Source organism: Pongo pygmaeus, chromosome 19 (assembly GCF_028885625.2).
Source record: "Pongo pygmaeus isolate AG05252 chromosome 19, NHGRI_mPonPyg2-v2.0_pri, whole genome shotgun sequence".
Taxonomy (NCBI): domain Eukaryota; kingdom Metazoa; phylum Chordata; class Mammalia; order Primates; family Hominidae; genus Pongo; species Pongo pygmaeus.
The window spans coordinates 18,190,479-18,212,079 of record NC_072392.2 but is presented as its reverse complement, the minus strand read 5'-3'; the positions used below and the strand labels follow the sequence as shown (position 1 = coordinate 18,212,079).

The 21,601-nt window shown below is 48.7% G+C and overlaps 2 protein-coding genes across 3 annotated transcripts in view; one reads left to right on the top strand and one right to left on the bottom strand.

The window, feature by feature from the left end:
- Positions 1–280: 280 nt before the first annotated feature.
- ATPAF2 (ATP synthase mitochondrial F1 complex assembly factor 2) lies at positions 281–20,909 on the bottom strand. Its single transcript, XM_054459190.1, has 8 exons — positions 20,546–20,909; positions 10,628–10,672; positions 10,248–10,393; positions 8,330–8,427; positions 6,640–6,720; positions 3,765–3,877; positions 3,145–3,260; positions 281–704 (listed from the first exon to the last, which is right to left on the bottom strand). The coding sequence occupies exons 1-8, from the start codon at positions 20,676–20,678 to the stop codon at positions 567–569; spliced, it is 870 nt and encodes a 289-aa protein (XP_054315165.1). The 5' UTR covers positions 20,679–20,909; the 3' UTR covers positions 281–566.
- A 126-nt stretch (positions 20,910–21,035) lies between these two features.
- Positions 21,036–21,601, top strand: part of GID4 (GID complex subunit 4 homolog) — a 29,003-nt gene continuing 28,437 nt past the window's right edge. The window contains exon 1 of one of the 2 annotated variants that reach the window (XM_054459189.2): positions 21,036–21,590. In XM_054459189.2, coding sequence (XP_054315164.1) covers positions 21,153–21,590 — 438 coding nt within the window. In that variant the 5' untranslated portion in view covers positions 21,036–21,152. The remainder of the gene's footprint in view (positions 21,591–21,601) is intronic. The other variant, XM_063656619.1, reaches the window with a different exon arrangement.

The window sequence follows — 21,601 nt, the reverse complement described above, 5'->3', positions numbered from 1 at the left end:
ACAGTAGGAACAAATAGAAACAACCAGCTTAGACCACAATTGTTTCAAAAGATTGTTTGATTAAAAGCCAGCCAAAAAAAAGCCTTTAGGCTGAGGCTGAAGAACACAAATAGAATTGTCTGTGGATTATATGACTGTTTCCCCAGCGGAAGGTTCCTGACCACAGGCAGCAGATATCCAAACACGCCATGGGAGATATGCTGTTTAACCCTCTGGAACCTAGACAAAACAGGAAGAATGGAGAAGTGCAGAGGCGCACGTGAAAACAGGGCTCAGCATATTTCCAGGGTGGAGAAATATTTAATAAAATCAGAGTCAAGAGAAAGTTACTTGTACAATTCATCTCCTACATTTACTGCTGGCCAGGCCAGGGGCACCTGGGTTGAAATCAGGCTGACCTCCGGACAGCTGCACTAGCACACTGTGTCTCGGGGGAATCTCAGGGTGATGCTGAGGCCGAGCCCCCAAAAGCCAAGGAAGCCAGCCCCACAGGCTGGGGAGCCCTGAAGGCCGGGGAAGCTGTGGCTGCATTGCCTCTATCCTGCTGTGTGCGCGCTGTCCAGGCCTCACTCCTTCAGGAGCTTGTGCTTGACTGTGGTGCTCTCGGAGCAGAGATGGATGAAGAGGGTGCCGGCAGCGGTGCGGGCCCGCAGCTCCTGCAGCTCATAGTCATGGGCCCACTCAATGTTGCCCCACTTCTGGATCTGAGGGAAGGACAAGACAAGTTGCTGGGTGAGTGGCCAGTGCCTGGCTGCCTCCTGACCAAAGCCATGTTCCATTCCAATAGCTTGGCTGAGGGCAACAGGTCTGGATCTTGCCAAAACACATGAGACACGCCTAGGGGGAGGCGGCAGGTAAGAACACCCAGGTACGCCAGGCACGGTGGCTCATGCCTGTAATCCCAGCACTCTGGGAGGCCGAGGCAGGAAGACTGCTTGAACCCAGGAGTTCAAGACCAGCCTGGGCAAATATGGTGAAACCTCACCTCTACAAAAAGTTTTAAAAATTAGCTGGGTGTGGTGGGGGCGTACCTGTAGTCCCAGCTACTTGAGAGATTGAGGTAGGAGGACTGCTTTGAGCCCAGGAGGGTGAGGCTGCAGTAAGCCAAGATCATACCGCTACACTCCCACCTGGGCAACAGAGCAAGACCCTGTCTCAAAAACACCCCGCACACACGCACGCACGCACGCGCACACACACGCGCGCACACACACACACACACACACACCCCCACCCAGGGAGCCGGAGCAGGCACTGTGCTCTCTGTGGTATGGATGGTCTGGAAGAAGTGCAGTCCAGGTCCAGGCCCAGGGTCAATGGCTGCCCACCCACCACTGGGCAGGCTGGGTACCAGAACCACCCATGTAACTTCTTTGAGGAGGCCTGACTTATGTGCCATCCCTTCTCCTACACTTCCTCCCAGAAAGCCTGTGAACGGACAGCCTCTGCAAGTTGCCTTGCCATGCTGGGCTACAAGTGCCCCCTAGCCCCATGTGGGTGGAATAACTAAATCAAGTAAGGCCACACAATGGCTTCAACTCTGACTCTTGTGGTAGTCACAGAACTACAGATGCCTCTGCTCTGCACACTGGGGACAAGTTGCAGATTCTCTGTCTGGAGCTCTAAAAACAAGAGGGAGGAACCCTCAGACACACGATGTGGCTGTCCAGACAGTGTAACTCCAACCAAATCCTGCTGGCTCCTCCCTGGCTAGTTGCCCAAGAGGCCTGGCCTGGCCGCCCCAGCTCATCCAGGAACTCAGAATCCACCATGCTACACAGCTATTTGAACTTCTGGGCTGCCTGGTCCCAAACTGTACAATTGTAATATGTCATCTGAAGAATATTCCATACTTTCATTGTATACCATCACATACATAATTCAGGTTATTCCTCTGTTTGTAGAGGATCAAAACCAAAGTTCAGAGAATGATGGCCTGGCTTGGGTCCCATAGTCAGAAGCAGAGCCCAGACTGGCTTCCCACCAGCCCTACAAGTCACCCCCTTCCTGTGTAATCAGTTCTGACATCCAGAGAATAGTAGCGGGCCTCCTTTGTTATACAAAAATAGTTTTTTCCCTGGCATTTTTCTGAGCAGAAGACTACAAGAACTAGGGAAATACATCACAAAAAGTTTTTTTTTTTTTTTTTTTACCATACTAGGGACCAATTCATAATAGCAATTAACCTTCTGAGCTTGGTGGAATAACAACAAAAAGATTGCAAAGATGGCCATAATTTTCAGAGTTAAAAAATGCAAACCATACTGTGGCAAAACCTTAATTCTGAGCCCACTAAATCAAAACTTGTATACAAACAGCAGCTAACCCTATGCTCCTCTGCCAGCCAGATAAAATGTCGGAGTATGAAGGCTCAGCTGATGAAGGAGCACAAACGGGTTCTCAGTCATCTTGGCAGGGCCTGTTCTGCAGGCTTTATCAAGCCCAGATAGTCTTTATCCACCCGTGAACCTCCTTGTGCAGAGTGAGGCCTGACGGCCTTGGCCCTAAAATCACCAGACCTGGCTTCAAACCCCAGCTGGCACATTTTCCAGAGGCGCAACCTTGCACCTCCGTTTCCTCCTGTGTAAAACAGTGATAACCACAGCTCCTACCTGCTCAGGCTGCTGAGAGGAGGTGAGATGGATACAATGCAGGAACACAGTGGTAGCACTTACTGTTATTTTTTATTGTTATTATCTTACAATACTTTTTTTTTTTGAGACAGGATCTCACTCTGTCACCCAGGCTAGAATGCAGTGGCACAATCTTGGCTCACTGCAACCTCCACCTCCCAGGTTCAAGCAATCCTCCCACGTCAGCTTCCCAAGTAGCTGAGACTACAGGCGCTAATTTTTGTATTTTTGTAGAGAGAGGGTTTTGCCATGTTGCCCAGGCTGGTCTCAAACTCCTGACCTCAAATGATTCACCCTCCTCGGCCACCCAAAGTGCTGGGATTACAGGTGTGAACCACCACGCCAGGCCTACTTGACAATACTTCTGCTGGTCCTTGATTTTGATTTCTGCATGTACACAAAAGTAATAAAAGCCAATTATGCATAACTGTATTTCAGATGGGTTAGCTGCTCCCCCAAAGTGAGTCTGAACTAGGAAGGGGGAGGCAGGACCTGAGGTGCTGCTCCTCACCTGGTACTCCTCCTCCAGGCGTGACAGCAGCACGGCCTGCTCCACTGTCAGGCGCAGGTCAATCAGGCCCAAGGTCAGCACCATGGACTTGAGCTGGGCAGCTACAAACTCAATCCCTGCAGGGACACAAGCCAAGTCAGAACCCAAAACAGGGCAGCTGCCACAACCTACCCCTTGTGAGTCCCAGCAGCCCTAGCAGAGAACAGGAGTGAGTGGTGCAAAGAGCCATCCAGCGATTGGCCCACTCTTCTGAAAGAGCACGCTGGTCTTCCCTGGGGGTGATCCTCCTTTGCTCTTACCCAGTGAGACACATGACCTGAACTTGGCAAATCAGAGCTTTCCCCACCCAGTCTAGTGATTGGTTCATGGATAGACATGTGACCCAAGCCAGGGCAATGAGATTGAACTCAAGACTTCTGCTGGAGAAGTCAAAGGTGGAAAGGCATGAGCCTAGAGCGTAGTGACTGGCTAGCATCAGAGCCACCCAGCCTCCACACTCAGCTAGCCCAGAACACCCCATGCCTCTCCACTCACAGGACCTGGGGAAGGGCAAGTACAGGCTTCAGACACTGATGGACTTCACAGCCACCTGCCAAGCCCACAAGAAACTCCATACATACCTTGTAAAGCCCATGTGTTGTAAGATGCCAGGTGGCTGACGAGCACCTCCCGAGTCTTGGCAGGGATGCTGGGTCCCATTATGCTGGTGGAGGAGCTGATCTCCACGCCGTATCTGAAAGGAAAAGGGCTTCAGCGTGTCTCTGTCATGCTGTAGCCCAAGAGCAGCCCACCTTTTGACTAGAAACAAAGGCCTAAGCTTCAGAGCATGTGTGCATTGGCCAAGGAGCTAGTCTTGAGGACTACAGGAGCAACTGCCACCATGGTCAGTGGCCTCCCGACCTGATTTTCTGTCCCTCAAGAGCAAACTTGGAGGACCAAGAAACTGTGCTGAATGAAAGGATGGTTCCTGAGTCATGTGAGCTAGGGCTCGGTTATATGCAGCTGCCTGAAATGCTCATTCATTCACCTGGAATCTCCATCAAAAGGCCATCTGCCTTTTACATCTCTTTAAAAAGTTTTTCACATTTGAGGACATATAAAAGTTAAAAACAATATTTAAAATGGTTTTCCTTAAAATAATGTTTATATATGTCATATATCATGGAGGTTTCCTTTTTTATTGAAACAGGGTCTCACTCTGTCACTCAGGCTGGAGTGCGCTGGCACGATCTTGACTCACTGCAGCCTTGACCTCCCAGGCTCAAGCGATCCTCCCACCTCAGTCTCCCAAGTAGCTGGGACTACAGGCATGTGCCACCACACCTAGCTAATTTTTTTTGTAGAGACAGAGTTTCACCATGTTGCTCGAGCTGGTCTCAAATGCCCGGACTCACGCGATCTGCCGACCTCAGCCTCCCAAAGTGTTGGGATTACAGCCATGAGCCACCATGACCAGTCAGCAGTCATTTTTTCAAACTATTTTTTTTTTTTTTTTTTTTGAGATGAAGTCTTTCTTGCTTTCTACCCCAGGCTGAAGTGCAGTGGCATGATCTTGGCTCACTGCAACCTCCGCCTCCTGACCTCTGCGCCTGTCTGAGAAGATACATTTTCAAGAATAATCATAACTAAATAAAACAGAAAAACACAATGGGGGATAAAAATAATTTTTGTAATTTTCTTCCATATATCACTGATTTTTTTCTGTTGCTTAAAAAAATCCGGCTGGGGCCGGGCGCAGTGGCTCACGCCTGTAATCCCAGCACTTTGGGAGGCCAAGGCGGGCGGATCACAAGGTCAGGAGATTGAGACCATCCTGGCTAACACGGTGAAACCCCATCTCTACTAAAAATACAAAAAAAATTAGCCGGGTGTAGATGGTGCATGCCTGTAGTCCCAGCTACTTGGGAGGCTGAGGCAGGAGAATGGCGTAAAACCCAGGAGGCGGAGCTTGCAGTGAACTGAGATCACGCCACTGCACTCCAGCCTGGGCGACAGAGCGAGACTCCTTTCAAAAAAAAAAATCCAGCTGGGTGCAGTGGCTCACACCTATAATCCCAGCACTTCAGGAGAATGAGGCGGGCAATCACTTGAGGTCAGGAGTTTGAGACCAGCCTGGCCAACATGGTGAAACCCCATCTCTACTAAAAACACAAAAATTAGCTGGGCGTGGTGGGCGCCTGTAATCCCAGCTACTCGAGAGGCTGAGGCACGAGAATCACTTAAACCCAAGAGGTGGAGGTTGCAGTGAGCCAAGATCGCATCACTGCACTCCAGCCTGGGCGACAGAGTGAGACTCCATCTCAAGAAAGAAAAAAAAAAAAAAATCCTTGCTGAAATTCCTAATAGTACAAATGGACTGTAAGAAATGGCTAAGTTTTTCTGTAAACTCTTAAGGATGAGATATTTCCTGCCACAAGAATCTGATGATTTTATACTATAGCAAAGATCTCTAGGCACCTAAATTATTATTACATTTCATTAGATTCTGAAATGACACTGTATTGTCACATTCCCACACAGTATTGTAGTCTGGTCTTTAGAGCACTGCCTTTGCCTTCTCCTTTAAGACCCAAGGACACCTGCCACACTGTGAGCATCTGGCAGCATGTGGCAAATCAGTGAACTGATTGGTAACATCACTTTTGTGGAAAACTGCTATACCAAGAGATGTGCCTTGCAAGCTTAGAAAATACCATGGTCAAGGTAGTACCCTGAAAGCCAGCCCTTCCAAATTTCCCTTGGGATCAAATGAAATTGAATTTATTTTGCCACCACATCAATAATCCATTCAACTTTGCATTCAAAAGAGTCTTCCTACTAAGGAAAAACATTTCGTATCAATTCCTGGAAGCTACATATCCACTGGATGTTACCCGTAATTTTGCAGGAAGCTATCCAGACTTTTCTCCAAGTGCATACATATCGTATATGTTGTTCTGTTATTTAATAGTACAGCAATTGTGACAAAGATGAAAATCACTGCCAAAATTTAAACATTTGCTGTGTGCTAATAAGCAGGATGCTAAGCCTTTACATGCATCAATTCATTTATTCCTCCTCAAACCCTGAGAGGTAGGGATTATTAGCCCCATTTATAGACAAGGAAATTGAAGCTCAGAGAGATCAACTCATTAGCCAAGTCACACAGCTGAGTCTCTAGCAGAGCTGGGATTCAAACTGACACTGCTGCTCTGACCTGCTGGCAGAAGGTGGCCTGGGAACTCCACTCTTCTCCAAGGACACAGAGCTGCCCCTATACTTCATGAACCGCTATAGCAGGTGTGCTGTACCTAGTGGCTGAAATTAAATTTGAGGTGCTTTTTTCCCAGGATGACCCTATCCCTGATCATATGAGGGAAGCCGAATCCCACGAGTGCTCTGAAATCAGAAAGCTGACTAGCTAAGGGCACTAGTTTTCCAGCGTGGCCCCCTGACCCCCACACTCCACCAATGCAGGTGTCCAGTCAGTGCTTTCTGCAGGGCTGTACATCTTACCTTTTCTCAGCCCATTTGATGATTGGATCCCACTCATTCCTTTGAAGTTCCACTAATGTCTCGGGCTCCTCCACCCTGTAGCTAATTCATTGTAAAAATCACCTTCATTAATAAAAAAGTACAATTCCTTCATTCAGTGATAGAAAAGGAAAAACACAAAGGACAACAGCAAAAACTTCACCACCACCATCCCAGCCCCACAAGTCTTTTCCCCTAAAGCAGTGGTTCTCAAAGTGTGGCCCTGGCACCAGCATCGCCTGGGAACTTGTTAGAAATACACATTCTCAGGTCGCATCCCTATAGAAATCAGAACCTCTGGAGGGGGGCCCAGCAATCTGTTTTAACAAGCCCTCTAGGGGATTCTAATGTAAACTTGAGTTTGAGAACCACTACCCTAAATGCCCCCAAATATTTGACAGGTCCAAGCTTGCCGCACTGTTACTGCCATCCTAAAGCAGATCCAATCTACTAACTGCAACCCTGGGTCCATACCCGCTTGACCTAGATGCTGAACAGGAATGCTGTGCCAGATGCTCAGTCTTTGCATCTCTACCCTCACCCCCTCCAAGAGACTGTGCCCCGGTCACAGATCAAATAGCCTGTTTATACCTCATAAGCCCACCCACCTCCTGGCTACAGATGCAGCTGCTGGCACAGATGCCAGACCTGATGGGACCAGGCTAGAGGTCAGGCTGTGCCATTTGACCAAGAGACACAGACATGAGTCAGTTGAGAGGAGCTGAGCTGCAGGGCCTCATGGGATGGGAACCCAACTGGGCACTATGGAAATCCACTGTCTTGTGTAAGCAAAGTCGGGAAGAGAGGTCATGAGTTATGCAGGAAAAGCTGGGGTGCTGGGAGGGGCAGATGGACAACCAGCCTTTCCTCCCTCACCTTCCTCTCACCCTAGTAGGGCACAGGGAGGAGCTCTGACATTGGATCTTCCAGCTCCCTTTCCTGGTGACCCAACTGTCCTTCATTTCCTGTCAGGATCCCTATATAGTTTTCAAGAATCCCCTTTTTGTCTGAGCTAGGTTGAATGGGTTTCTGCTCCCTGCAATCAAGTGAACTCTAATATAAATGCAGTAGGCGTTCCCACTAGCTATGGGTCACCCCCTTCAAAAGCATGCCTCCAGCTGTCAGTGCTGACTTCCTGTGTCATCGTGAGATGACTCAGGATCCTAGAGCACCTGGGCTAGCAGGCACGGTGCTGCTCAATCAATTCCATTGTTTCTCAACTTTCCTTCGGCATCACTTAACAATTAGCCAAGAAACATAGACACAGAGGAGAATTCAGAACTGGAGAAGGACACTCCTAGTTATCAGCATCCATAGTGCCAAGGATGCCTACCTGAGAAAGTGTCAGTGGGCAGAAGTTTAAGGTCACAGGCCCCCCCTAGGCCTAAGGGGCCTGTGGTCACGGCACCTGCAAGAGCTGCATAACCACCCTCCCAGCCTAAGGAGCAGCTTCTGGGCTAGAGAAGAGGGGTGGCCATGTTCTGACACCATTGTAGCCTGAGGAGTCCTCCTACTAAGGGGCTACAGAGCAGCCAAGTGCCAAAGTCAAGTGGGCCACCTTCCCTGTCCTTGCAATAAATGGAGAGGGTTTCTTCTTCCACTGATAACCATCTGGGCAAATCAGGAAAAATAGTCTCAATCCAAGGGGAATGCCCATCTAAATGTCCATTACCAGATGGTGTCGGTGTCCAGAAACTTCACGGCTGCCCGGATCAGCTGATCCTTGTTTCTCTGGGTTGGGTTGTCCAATGATGTGTTGCACAATGTGGTCTGAATCAAAGGCAAAAACCACCCTGTCACTGCCTGCGGGGCTCAGGCAAAAGCCCTGCTTTCCTGAGGATACCACATCTGACACATAGCAGACAGCACCACAGCACAGCCCTCCACCAGAGGCATCTGCATTACCGGAGCAGCAGCACAGCTACTGAGAGTGTGCCACAACCAGGCTCCATGCCAGATGCTTTGTGTTGACACTCACAGGACTCAAGGGAAGCGTGCAGCAGCCCCAGGATTAGTGAACCTCCCCCATGGTCACATGCCTTTTATTACCAGGCTCTAGTGTATTTAATTCTCACAACAATCCTTTGGAATAGGTACTATTATGATGTCCATCTGGGACGTGAAAACTGAGGCCCAGACAGGTTAGGTTAAGGACATCATCAAATACAGTTATTAAGACATGTATCAGTGACGGAGCTCAAATCTGACTGGAAACCTTTACCAGCTGCCTCCCTTACACCTTAGAAAGCAGTGAAATAGACCATGCAAATTGGGATCAAGATTATTTTTTTCGGCCAAGTGTGGTGGCTCACGCCTGTAATCCCAACACTTTGGAAGGCTGAGGTGGGCAGATCACCTGAGGTCAGGAGTTCAAGACCAGCCTGGCCAAAATGGTAAAACCCCATCTTTACTAAAAATACAAAAATTAGCCAGGCATGGTGGTGGACGCCTGTAATCCCAGCTGCTTGGGAGGCTGAGACAGGAGAATCGCTTGAACCCAGGAGGCAGAGGTTGCAGTGAGCCAAGATTGTGCCATTGCACTGCAGCTTGGGCAACAGACCTAGACTGTTTAAAAAAAAAAATCTTTTTTTCCAGACTTACCTTGTCAGTAATAGGCTGCTTAGGTTACCCTATTCGTTTGTAGCCCTAATCACCCTAATTTCACTAGGTTGTCAAGGACCAGGCCAGCACCTCAGCAGGCTGTGATGCTGGGAGGAGGCCCACCTGGGTATGCAAAGGTTGAGCACAGCAGCGGCTGGGATGACAGCAGCTGACTCCTATACTGACTGAGTGCCCAATCAGTGCTGGGGACCATGCCAAGGGTCCCCATCATGCAAGGGTCTTGCATCATCTCATCTCATCCTGACCAGGCTCCGTGAGGTGGGTACTATTATCACTCATCTTTAATAGGTGGGGAATATGGGGCTGCGAAAGGGGCAGCAACCTGCCCAAGGTTACAGTTTAGAATCTGCAGAGGCTGGACCTAAGAGTCTGGCTGGGCCCTTCCTTCCCCAGGCAGCCTTGGTGCCTAGGCGAGCCACTTTGGTGTGGACGAGGGGGCTGGTTCTATAGGGAGTCTTCCTCACCTCACCCAGCTGCCTCCAGCGGATCTTATATTCAACTAATATTTACTGAGTACCAACTAAATTACCTGCTAGTGGCTGTCCAGACACTGGTGAGTAAAACAGACATGGCTCCTGCCCTTCTGTTGCTTACCAGGCAGTGGAGGAGACAGACAATAAATGTGCAAACATAAAACAATTATAAATTGCCTAAGTGCTGACAAAACAAATGGCCAGCTGCTGTCATAGAAAATAAGAGAGCTGGGCAGTCAATGAAGGTAACATCTGTCCTGAAACCAAAGGAGAAACCAGCCATCCAGCACAGTGTTCCTAGGAGAGAGAGCTGCAAGTAGCCGGGCCAGACAAGGAAAGAGTTTAGCACGTTAGTAACTCGAGAGGAGGTGAATACCTGGGGGCCAGACAGGCAAAGGACCATCCCCCAGGGCCTTGTCAGAATTTGGTAAGGGGTCTACCCTACGAAGCCCTGGGTGGGTCTCAGGGTCCAGGTTCACACTGTGAACTTGTTACCAGGTGCATGGTGTAGTACTTGATGGTATCCTGCTGGGAATCCCACTCAGTAGCCACTGCAATAGCCAGGGCCTCGCTGGGGACAGTAAAGAGCTTGGCTTGAGGAGTTTTCAGCTTCCTGTGGTCCAGGTTTATCTCAAAGCCACCTTGAAAGATCAAATGAAAAACTCTCAGGGATTTGTTAAGTGGAATCAAGTGACCATTCCTATATTTAGCCACTTGAATTGGTGCAGACAAAGCCAACTCTGAATCCCTTACAGAAATATCTGACAAAAAGCAGGAAGGATAATCTCACCACGGAACCAGCTGAAGATGAAAAATGTTCCCAACCATTCACAAAAAAAAAAAAAAAAGAGGCAGCCAAAATTTCAGACACTCACCTTCACCCTGTGTGATGCTGACATTCTGATAAAACCTCTTCCTTTCTGTAAGAAAGATTTTTCAAAGAGGCAGTTTAAAATAACGTTGAGACAACTCAGGAAGCGACAGGACCAGCTTGTATCATTACTGCTAATGTTGATTGATTGGCTTGATTTTCATATCCCCATTCAAGGTCTGCCCTACTCAAGACGGTATAATCAACCGCTTCTGATTAAAGCTGGGGGAAGGGAACATCCGATCTCCAGGGAGAAGGGAGGAACAGAACATGCTGGTCATACCTCTGCCAGCCCCCCAGCCTGGGGACAAGTCTGATCAGGAGCATCTCCGCATGCTCTCCCACCCTCCCCACCACCAGTGCCACCTCATGCCAGCACAACGAGTTCAAACCTAAAGTCGGTGTCTGAGTGGGACAAAGCTAGAGACCCATTTCAGGCAAGACTCTGATGCCTCTAAGGAGTGAGTGGAAAGCCAATGTGCGTGCGCAGGGTGTGCGTGTGTGATATATAGGCAGGATGCAGAGCTCCCAAGGGCATTTCCCATCCCCTCTCTCCAATTAATTAACCTAATTAACCAGCTTGCTTGTGTATCCAACAGGAACTCCAAACATTTCCTTCAAGAATGGGAAAATCTGTGTCCTGTGTTTTCTTTTGAAAATAACTTGAATAAAATCTTACATGAAACAGTCTCCTTCTTTTACCCTGGAGGGATTAACAACCAAGAGCACTTCTAAGGAATTATGCAGATTCCCTCAACTGATAACAAAGAAGTCACATTTTGGAAGCTATAAGCTATAAGTCAGTCTCTCACGTCTGTGACAAACACAAAACTTTCACTCATTCATTCATTTGTTCACTTGTTCATGCGTTCAATGAGGTCTCAAAGTCCTTGGAGACCCTAACTGAAGTTATTTATTGGAAATAATGATGCAGCATGTGGAAGAAAAAAGAGTAAATCATTTGCTTTATTTATTCATTTATTTTTTTTTATTTTTTTTTTGAGATGGCGTCTCACTCTCTTGCCCAGGCTGGAGTGTAGTGGTGCAATCTCAGCTCACTGAAACCTCTGCCTCCTGGGTTCAAGTGATTCTCCTGCCTCAGTCCCCTGAGTAGCTGGGATTACAGGCATGTGCCAACACACCAGGCTAATTTTTGAATTTTTAGTAGAGGCAGAGTTTTGCCATGCCAGCTAGGCTGGTCTCAAACTCCTGACCTCAAGTGATCCAACCCGTGAGCCACCATGCCCGGCCAAATAGTTTGCTTTTAATGCTAAAAAAAAAAAAAAAAAAAAAATGCTGGTCGCAGTGGCTCATGCCTATAATCCTAGCACTTTGGGAGGCCAAGGTGGGAAGACTGCTTGAGGCCAGGAGTTCAAGACCCAAGCTGGGCAACATGAGACCCCATCTCTACAAAAAATACAAAAATAAGGCCGGGCGCAGTGGCTCACGCCTGTAATCCCAGCACTTTGGGAGGCAGAGGCAGGTGGATCACCTGAGGTCAGGAGTTCGAGACCAGCCTGGTCAACGTGGTAAAACCCCATCTCTACTAAAAATACAAAAATTAGCCAGGTGTGGTGGCGCATGCCTGTAGTCCCAGCTACTCGGGAGGCTGAGGCAGGAGAATCGCTTGAACCCGGGAGGCAGAGGCTGCAGTGAGCTGACATCACGCCACTGCACTCCAGCCTGGGCGGCAGAGCAAGACTCCATCTCAAAAAAAAAAAAAAAATACAAAAATTAAAAATTAGCCAGGCATGGTGGCACACGCCTGTAGTCCCAGCTACTAGGGAGGCTGTAGCAGGAAGATTGCTTGAGCCCAGGAGGCTGAGGCTGCAGGTGAGCTGTGATGGCACCACTGCACTCCAGCCTGGGCAACAGAACAAGACCCTGTCTCTTGGGAAAAAAAAAAAAAAGCTTAAGGTAAAATTTCATTAATTCAAATAGACCATGAAAATTCAGGAGAAATTAGTATGTGTGCACGGAGAGGGAAGCGTAATGGAGAAGTGGGCAACTGGTTTTACTCCAAATATTTTTTTTCTTTTTCTTTTTTTTTTTTTTTTTTTCGAGATGGAGTCTCACTCTGTCACCCAGGCTGGAGTGCAGTGGTACGATCTCGGCTCACTGCAAGTTCTGCCTCCTGGGTTCACACCATTCTCCTGCCTCAGCCTCCCGAGTAGCTGGGACTACAGGTGCCCGCCACCACACCCGGCTAATTTTTTGTATTTTGTTTAGTAGAGACGGGGTTTCACCGTGTTAGCCAGGATGGTCTCGATCTCCTGACCTGGTGATCCGCCCGCCTCCGCCTCCCAAAGTGCTGGGATTACAGGCGTGAGCCACCGCGCCCGGCCTACTCCAAATATTTTTATGTTTTCCCATCATATCAGTTTTCTATAAATCTCATTTGCTATCACTAATACTTACAAAGGGCCCAAAATTGCATTCCACATTTGCACTTACTAAACTAAGGCCCAAATTGTTTTCCCACAAAAATATGTGTGTGTCTACCATGTGCCTTGGCACTTGGGATACAAGAGTGAATAAAATAGACAAGGAGTTTAAAGTGTTTTTTTAGGCTAGGCACAGTGGTCACGCCTGTAATCCCAGCACTTTGCGGGGCTGAGGCGGGCAGATCACGAGGTGAGGAGATTGAGACCATCCTGGCTAACACAGTGAAACCCCGTCTCTACTAAAAATACAAAAAATTAGCTGGGCGTGGTGGCGGGCGCCTGTAGTCCCAGCTACTCAGGAGGCTGAGGCAGGAGAATGGCTTGAACCCGGGAGGTGGATGTTGCAGTGAGTTGAGATAGCGCCACTGCACTCCAGCCTGGGTGACAAAGCAAGACTCCATCTCAAAAAATAAAATAAAATAAAGTGTTTTTTTAGGATCAGATCTGTCCACCAAGATGATGTTGTCTTACTATGGCACGATTTACCACCTTCATCTGAAATCACAGCACTGATTATCTCATATGTTTGACACTAAAATTAGAAGTTTACAGCACCCTACTGCTTTTAAATTTCTCTACATGCTGTCCTGGTCATATCCAAATGGCAGGCTAGACATGGGTCTGGAGGCCTCCTTTCCTCTTTCAGGTCTGGAGTGAGGTAGACCATGTCCTTTGTGTTTTCCAATGCAACAGGCTGGGCAGCATGTATAAAAGCCAGGCCAGGCAGGAAGTTGGGAAGGGCTCTGAAAGCTCTGACTCAACACTGGGGAAAGGGTCTTCCCATGTCAGCAGGAAGAGCCAGCAGAGTGTACAAATGTACAAGAGTGAGCACTCTAGCATACTTCCAGGCCCGGTCTGGGAAGTGAACCCAAGAGACCTGGGGCCGAGGAACAGACTCAAGGCAGGAACTGCCAGCACAGGGCTGAACCTTCAAAAGCTCCTGGGACAGCCAGGTTTCCCAAAAGGGAAGTCTTTTTTCTGTTTTGTTGGCCAGGCTCACTTCTGTAACTGAATAAAAAAAACTAGACGGGAGTGGGATGGATGGAGGGCAGGGAAGGAGCCACCAAAATTTCTCCAAGCAGAAGAAAACCATGCAGAAAATGAGACGGCAGAAGGGCAAAAGAAGCCTAGGGGCTGCCAGGCCTCAGATTAGAAGGCAGGTGCACATAGATGTGTTTTAGCCAGGGGCTCTCCTGAATGACCCACTGACACTTGGAGGGGCAAACATGTCTTGGAACAAGCTTTGGTGAGTACTGATCATGTTCCAGGACATACAAGTCCTGGGGATGGGACATGTGCAAAGCTCATCTCTGCACTCTCCAGCCATTTACTGTCAGTAGGAATATAGACACTAAACCAGGCAAACAATAAGGTGACTTCTGTGATGGGGCAGGCAAGTGGAACGATTAGTCAGAATTAAATTGCAACTTGAAGGTGAGGCAGGAGGTACCAAACTTTATGACTGATTCAATTTTTTTTTTTTTTTTTTTTTTTGCGGAGCGGGGCTGTGGAAGTAGTTTCCAGAAGAAGAAACAGGTTGCATGAAGGACCAGGGTTTCCAGAGAGCAGTTGTGGACTAGACAGATGGTCAGAAGGAGAATGCAAGATTCTCTAAGATGCTAGAGAGGGCTATGGGGCCACATCTGGGGGACATGTAGATCACTGCAAAGACAGCAAAGGGAGCCAAGTAAAGGCTCCACACAGGCACACAGGAACATGATCTGGGGTCAGGCATGGTGGCTCATGCCTGTAATCCCAGAACTTTGTGAGGCCGAGGGGGACAGATCACTTAAAGCCAGGAGCTCAAGAGCAGCCTGGCCAACATGGTGAAACCCTGTTTCTACAAAAAACAGAAAGATGGGCGAGGTATGGTAGTGCCTGCCTGTAATACCAGCTACTCAGGAGGCTGAAAATCAGTTGAACCCAGGAGGCAGAGGTTGTAGTGAACCAAGATTGTGCCACTGCACTCCAGCTAGGGTGACAGAGCGAGACTCTGTCTCAAAAAAAAAAAAAAAGAACATGCTCTGGACAATTCATTTGGGGGGATGCATGTTCCCCAACAATGTCACATAAGACAAAATGTGAGACCAGAAACCTATGAAGCTCCCATGTTCTCGGTGAATACAGGGTTAGCAGACATCAATGGTAACCCTGTCTTTAAAGATGAAAAAAATCAGCCTAGCTTCGTAGGATCATGCAGAACTGGCCTTCCCTTTAAAAAGATTACCAGCCTCAGGAACCACAACTCCCACAGTGCACCAAGAAGAGGAAGTACTGGTTTCAGAGCTGTCTCAATGCCTTTATCTTTTACAACAGTGCCATCTGGTGGGCCTTAAACCTTAAAGGTGAAATTCTAACTCCAGGGCCATCTGTATCCTAGGGTGGCTCTAACCAACTCTTTTCAGGTATCAAAATTCTTCAGCCCAAATACATAAAGAACTCTTACAACTCAATAACAAAAAGACAAATAGGCTGGGCATGGTGGCTCGAGCTTGTAATCCCAGCATTTTGGCTGGCTGAGGCAGGTGGATCATTTGAGTCCAAGAGTTCAAGACCAGCCTGAGCAACATGGCAAAACCCTGTCTCTACAAAAATACAAAAATTAGCCAGGCATGGTGGCGCATGCCTGTAGTCCCAGCTACTCAGGAGGTTGACGTGGGAGGATCACCTGAGCCTGGGAGTTTGAGGCTGCAGTGAGCCATGAACACACCCCTGCACTCTAGCCTAGGCAACAGACCGAGGCCCTGTCTCAAAAACAACAACAACAAATAACCCAATTTAAAAATGTTCAAGTCTGAGAGACTGAGGTGGGAAGATCGCTTGAGTCCAGGAGTTTGAGACCAGCCTGGGCAACACAGCAAGACCCTGTCTGTACAAAAAATTTTTAAAGTCAGCTGGGCATGGTGGCACACACCTGTAGTTCCCAGCTACTTTGGAGGCTGAGGTGGGAGGCTCGCTTGAGCCCAGGAGGTTGAGGCTGCAGTGAGCTGTAACTGAGCCACTTGCACTACAACCTGAGTGACAGAGCAAGACCCCCTCTCTTTAAAAAAACAATGGTCAAGGGATCTGAATAGACGTTTCTTCAAAGAAAATATACAAATAGCCATTAAGCACGTGAAAAGATACTCAACATAATTCATCAGAGAAATGCAAGTCAAAACCACAATGAGATACCACTTCAAACCCTTTAGGACAGCTGTAATAAAAAAGACAACAAGTGTTGTTGAGATGTAGAGAAACTGGACCCCTCAAACACTGCTGGTGGAAACGTGAAATGGCACAGCCACCTTGGAAAATAGTCTGGCAGATCCTCCAAAAGTTAAACAGAGTTACCATTTGACCCAGTAATTCTACTCTTAGGTATATGACCAAGAGAAATGAAAACATATGTCCACACAAAAACTTGTACATGAATGTTCATAGTAGCGTTATTCGTATTAGCCAAAAGGTAGAAATGACCCTGTGTCCACCAATGGATGAATGGATAAGTAAAATGTGGCATATTTACACATACAATGGAATATTGTTTGGCAATAAAGAAGAATGGAGTTATTGATACATGATACAAGGTGGATAAAACTTAAAAACGTTTGGACATGCTAGCTCACTCCTGTAATCTCAGCACTCTGGGAGGCCGAAGCAGGAGGATCACTTGAGGCCAGGAGTTTGAGGTCAGCCTGAGCAAGACCCCATCTCTACAAAGCACTAAAAAGCTAGCCGGGCATGGTGGTGTGTGCCCATAGCCCTAGCTACTTGGGAGGCGGAGGCAGGAGGATCACTTGAGCCCAGGAGTTTGAGGTTACAGTGAGCTGTGATCATGCCACTATACTCCAGCCTAGGCAACAGAATGAGACCCAATCTCTTTAAAAAAAAAAGAAAGAAAGAAAAAATCCAAACTTTAAAACATTATGCTAAGTGAAAAAGTCAGTCAAAAAAGACCACATTCTATTTATATGAAATGTCCCAAACAGGGAAATCTATAAAAGAACAAAGGAAAGTAGTAGTTGCCAAGGGATGGAAGGAGTAAGGGTGGATGATAGCTAAAGGGTGCAGGTTTCTTTTAAGGGTGATAAAAATGTTCTAAAGTTGATTATGGCAATGGCTTTACAATTCTGTAAATATACTAAAAACCATTATATTTACACTTCAAGTAAATGAATTGTATAGCAAGTAAATATCTCAATAAAGCTATTAAAAAAAATCCTTCAGGCCAAATGTATAACGTTTAGCAAACTTTTTCTGCAAAGAATCAGATAGTAAATAGTCTAAGCTTTGCAAGCCATACAATATCTGTTCCAACTATTCAACTCTGCCACTGTAGTGAAAGTAGCCATAGATGATATGTAAATGAATGCATGTGGCTGTGTTCCAATAAAACTCTATTTACAAAAACAGGTGGCAGGCTGGACCCTGATCTACAGACTACATAATCTCCCTCAATCCACACCACTATTCTATGAGGATGACAAGGCAGCTAATGCCTCGGAGGTGATAGAGAAGCTAAACATCTTGTCTTGGTGACAGACAACTGGTAAATAGCAGAGACAAGACTTCTAGCCTTGACTTCATCAGGCAGTTGCACTCAGCCAGATATGCTGAATAGATAGGTTTTTCCAGAACACCTCCCACTCTGGGAGTCAATAGACCTCTGATAAGCTAGTGCAGAACTAACTGCCACAACAATCTCACGTAGGTCTTCTTGTTGCAATATCTCCTTCTCCAACACCTCAGTGACCCTTTCCTAAACTCCTCCTCTCCTTCTGATAACCTTCAATGGCATGGCCATTCCTAAGTGGCCAAGTTCAATCAGCTTGCTGACTGAAGTGTTCATTGAGAAGAACCCACTGCGGTTTAATCTTCTACTACTCCAAATACACACAAATATCTCACAACTGGTAAGGTCTTTAAAGAGCACACATGGGGGTGGGGGCCAGGCACAGTGGCTCACACCTGTAATCCCAGCACTTTGGAAGGCCGAGGAGGGTGGATCACGAGGTCAGGAGATCGAGACCATCCTGGCTAACATGGTGAAACCCCGTCTCTACTGAAAATACAAAAAAATTAGCCAGGCGTGGTGGTGGGCGCCTGTAGTCCCAGCTACTCGGGACGCTGAGGCAGGAGAAAGGCGTGAACATGGGAGGCGGAGCTTGCAGTGAGCCAAGATTGCGCCACTGCACTCCAGCCTGGGTGACAGTGCGAGACTCTGTCTCAAAAAAAAAAAAAAAAAAAAAAAGCATACATGGGCCTGATTTATGCACCTCCCTCCTCATTCATTCATTCCTATTTTTTTTTCACATTTGACTACCTACCATGTGCCAGGTACTTCCAAGAGCCTAACTAGTAAGTTTAGGCTTCTTAGAAAGGAAAAGAAGGCAGTAGATCAAGTGCCACCATTATGTAAAGTGAGCATCCACAAATCTAAATTAGCCCTTTGTGGTCGGGCATGGTGGCTCAAGCCTGTAATCCCAGCATTTGGGAGGCTGAGGCGGGAGGATCACCTGAGGTCAGGAGTTCATGACCAGTCTGGCCAACATGGTGAAACCCCATCTCTACTAAAAATACAAAATTAGCCACGTGTGGTGGCGGACACCTGTAATCCCAGCCACTTGGGAGGCTGAGGCAGGAGAATTGCTTGAATCTGGGAGGTAGAGGTTGCAGTGAGCCAAGATCACACTATTGCATTCTCGCCTGGGTGACAAGTGCAAAACTCCGTCTCAAAATAAATAAATAAATACATAAATTAATTAATTAATTAACCCTTTGCTTTTTGCCAACTTGGTGAACTCCTGAATGTGTCCCCTTTGCTATGCCTCCCTGGGATGCCCTTCCTTCCTCTTCTTTACTGGCCCTTCATGGCCCATTTCCAGGCCCTTCCCCTGAGTCCTACAGGTGAAACTTCAGCTCCCTGCTGCATCCAGCCCCCTTCCCCATTTCTATAAAGTTATAGAACTTGGCCGGGCGCGGTGGCTCACGCCTGTAATCCCAGCACTTTGGGAGGCCGAGGTGGGCGGGTCACAAAGTCAGGAGTTCGAGACCAGCCTGGTCAATATAAACCCCATCTCTACTAAAAATATAAAAATTAGCAGGGCGTGGTGGCAGACGCCTGTAGTCCCACCTACTTGGGAGGCTGAGACCACAAAATCGCTTGAACCTGGGAGGCGGAGGTTGCAGTGAGCTGAGATGGTGCCACTTCACTCCAGCCTCTGCGACAGGAGACTCTGTCTCAAAAAAAAAAAAAAAAAAAAAAAAGAACTTGACAGCCAGAAAGATCCTCAAAGACAACCTAGTACTTCAACGCATGGAGAAAAATGAGGAAGTAGTTGCATGCCCAAGATCACACAGACCTCAGAGGTTCAGCCAGCATCAGATCCTAGATTTGCACTCCTGCCACAATGCCAAACTGCCTGTGAAGTTCTGGATTTTCTAAAACAGGCAGTGTCAGGGAAAAGTCCCTCATACCTTGCTGTCACCCTGGACATGTTCTAGATACCCAACACTCTCCCACCATCTTGCTGAACTCCTACTCATCTATCGCTCAGCTTAAATGCCCTTTCACCCAAGACACATTCTAAACCCTGAACATCTCCAAGATGGGAGTAGGCGATTCTCTGTGTTCTCACAGCTTCTTTGTATGTTCCTTATCAGGATATTATAAACTTTTGCAATGAACAGTGAACATCATTCAGGTAGGCCTTTTTCTTCTTTAATTGAGCTTCTCTACCAATACATACAGGTGGGTCTTAAAGACAACCGTGTCTCCTGCCTCCAGCACAATAAAACTAATTGAATGGTGGGAGGGTGTTACTGCTCTTCATTCACTGAAATGAGTCATTCTCACTCTTACGCTAACACCACTCACCATCAGCAATGAAAGAGCCACTACTTGTAAGGTTCATCAGAGTTGGAGGTGGAGGTGACTCCACAGTCAGAGGTGGAGGTGTCAATTTCTATTTAGGAGAGAAGGCTGCAGATGGCAGAGGTTGTGGTAGGAGGGAAAGTCAGGAAACCTGTAGCAGAAGTGCCCGGGATGGAGGAATGAAGGCCCAGGTTCTAGGTCCCTTCTGTGCAGGTCTTGTGTTGGGCAGTGGAGACACGGAAAGCAGTCAGACAGCCACCACAAACCTCTGAGAGAGTCTGCCTCTAACCTAGGTGAAGTCCTGATTCAGAGCCCAAACCTCCCCTTTTGAAAACAAAGATGACACCTGCTTTCCTTATTAAAGGGAGGGCAGCTATAAGCTTTGAGAAAAGCTACACAGGCCAAATATCAATTAATGTATCGTGCGTGACTCGCTGTTCCCTCTCGGGTCGTCTGCCCTTGTCTGGGCTTCACTTTCTCATCTGTAAAAAGACCTGACTGGCCTGCATAACCTCATGAGCCTGAACCCTGCCTCAGTTACCTCGCTTTGCACAGCCGCAGCCCGAAGCCCACCTTACCCCAGCTCGGCCCCTACCCAAAAGAGAACATGTCATGGTCTTACCTGTCGGCGGGGCGTAAGCCCGGGCTGGAGACGGGATGGTTGGCCCCGGACTCATAGAAGCACTGGGGCCACCCGCAGGCCGATTCAGGAGACGGCGTCCCCCGTCCCGCAGCCGGAGGCAGCTCCTCCACATCGCGCCCGAGGGTCTGGGAAGATGCGAGACGCGAAACCTGGAGCAGGAAACACAGAGCGAAGGGATCCCCAAAGCCGCACGTTCGGGATGTACGGAAACCTCTCAACGCCTCCTCAGAGCCCTCAACCTCCCCTGGACGCCGCCATCTTCCGCATGACACCAACGGCGCGCCGTCGCCGCCGCGCGCCTCCTGCGCACACCCCCAATCAATCAGCATCACAAACGCACCTCGCCCCGCCCCATCCACGCCGCGCCTCGGCGAGAAGACTACAAGTCCCAGCTGGCCGCTCGCGCACCGCGCCACGTGTTTTCTTCTCCCGCCAATGGACGGAAGCGCCGCGTGAGCCTGCTCCCGCCCCCCAGGCTCGCCTGAGCCAATCGGAAGGGGCGGGGTGTGTGTCTGTGTGTGTTTGTGTGTGTGTGTGTGTGTGTCTGTGTCTGTGTCTGTGTGTCTGTGAGTGTCCGTGTGTGTGTATGTGTGCGCGAGGGCAAGTCGGGAGGGGGACCCAGCTCAGGACTGGGAGGCCCTGCTCGCAGGTCCCTGGGTCCCGGTGGCGGCCGGAGCGCTTAGTCCGCAGGCAGCGGGCGGGTGGTCGCCCCTCCCGCCCCCACCCCGCGCGTGCGCGCCCCGGCCTCTCCCTCCCCGTCACCCTCCTCGGCTCCCGCGCGGCGGCGGCGGTTCCTCTCCCACTCCCCCCAGCCCTGGCTCCGGGGGACCCCGCGATGCCGGTCCGCACCGAGTGTCCCCCGCCGGCCGGTGCCTCCGCTGCCTCCGCGGCCTCACTCATCCCGCCGCCGCCTATCAACACCCAGCAGCCCGGCGTGGCCACCAGCCTGCTCTACAGCGGCTCCAAGTTCCGCGGCCACCAGAAGAGCAAGGGGAACTCGTACGACGTAGAGGTGGTGCTGCAGGTGAGCGCCGG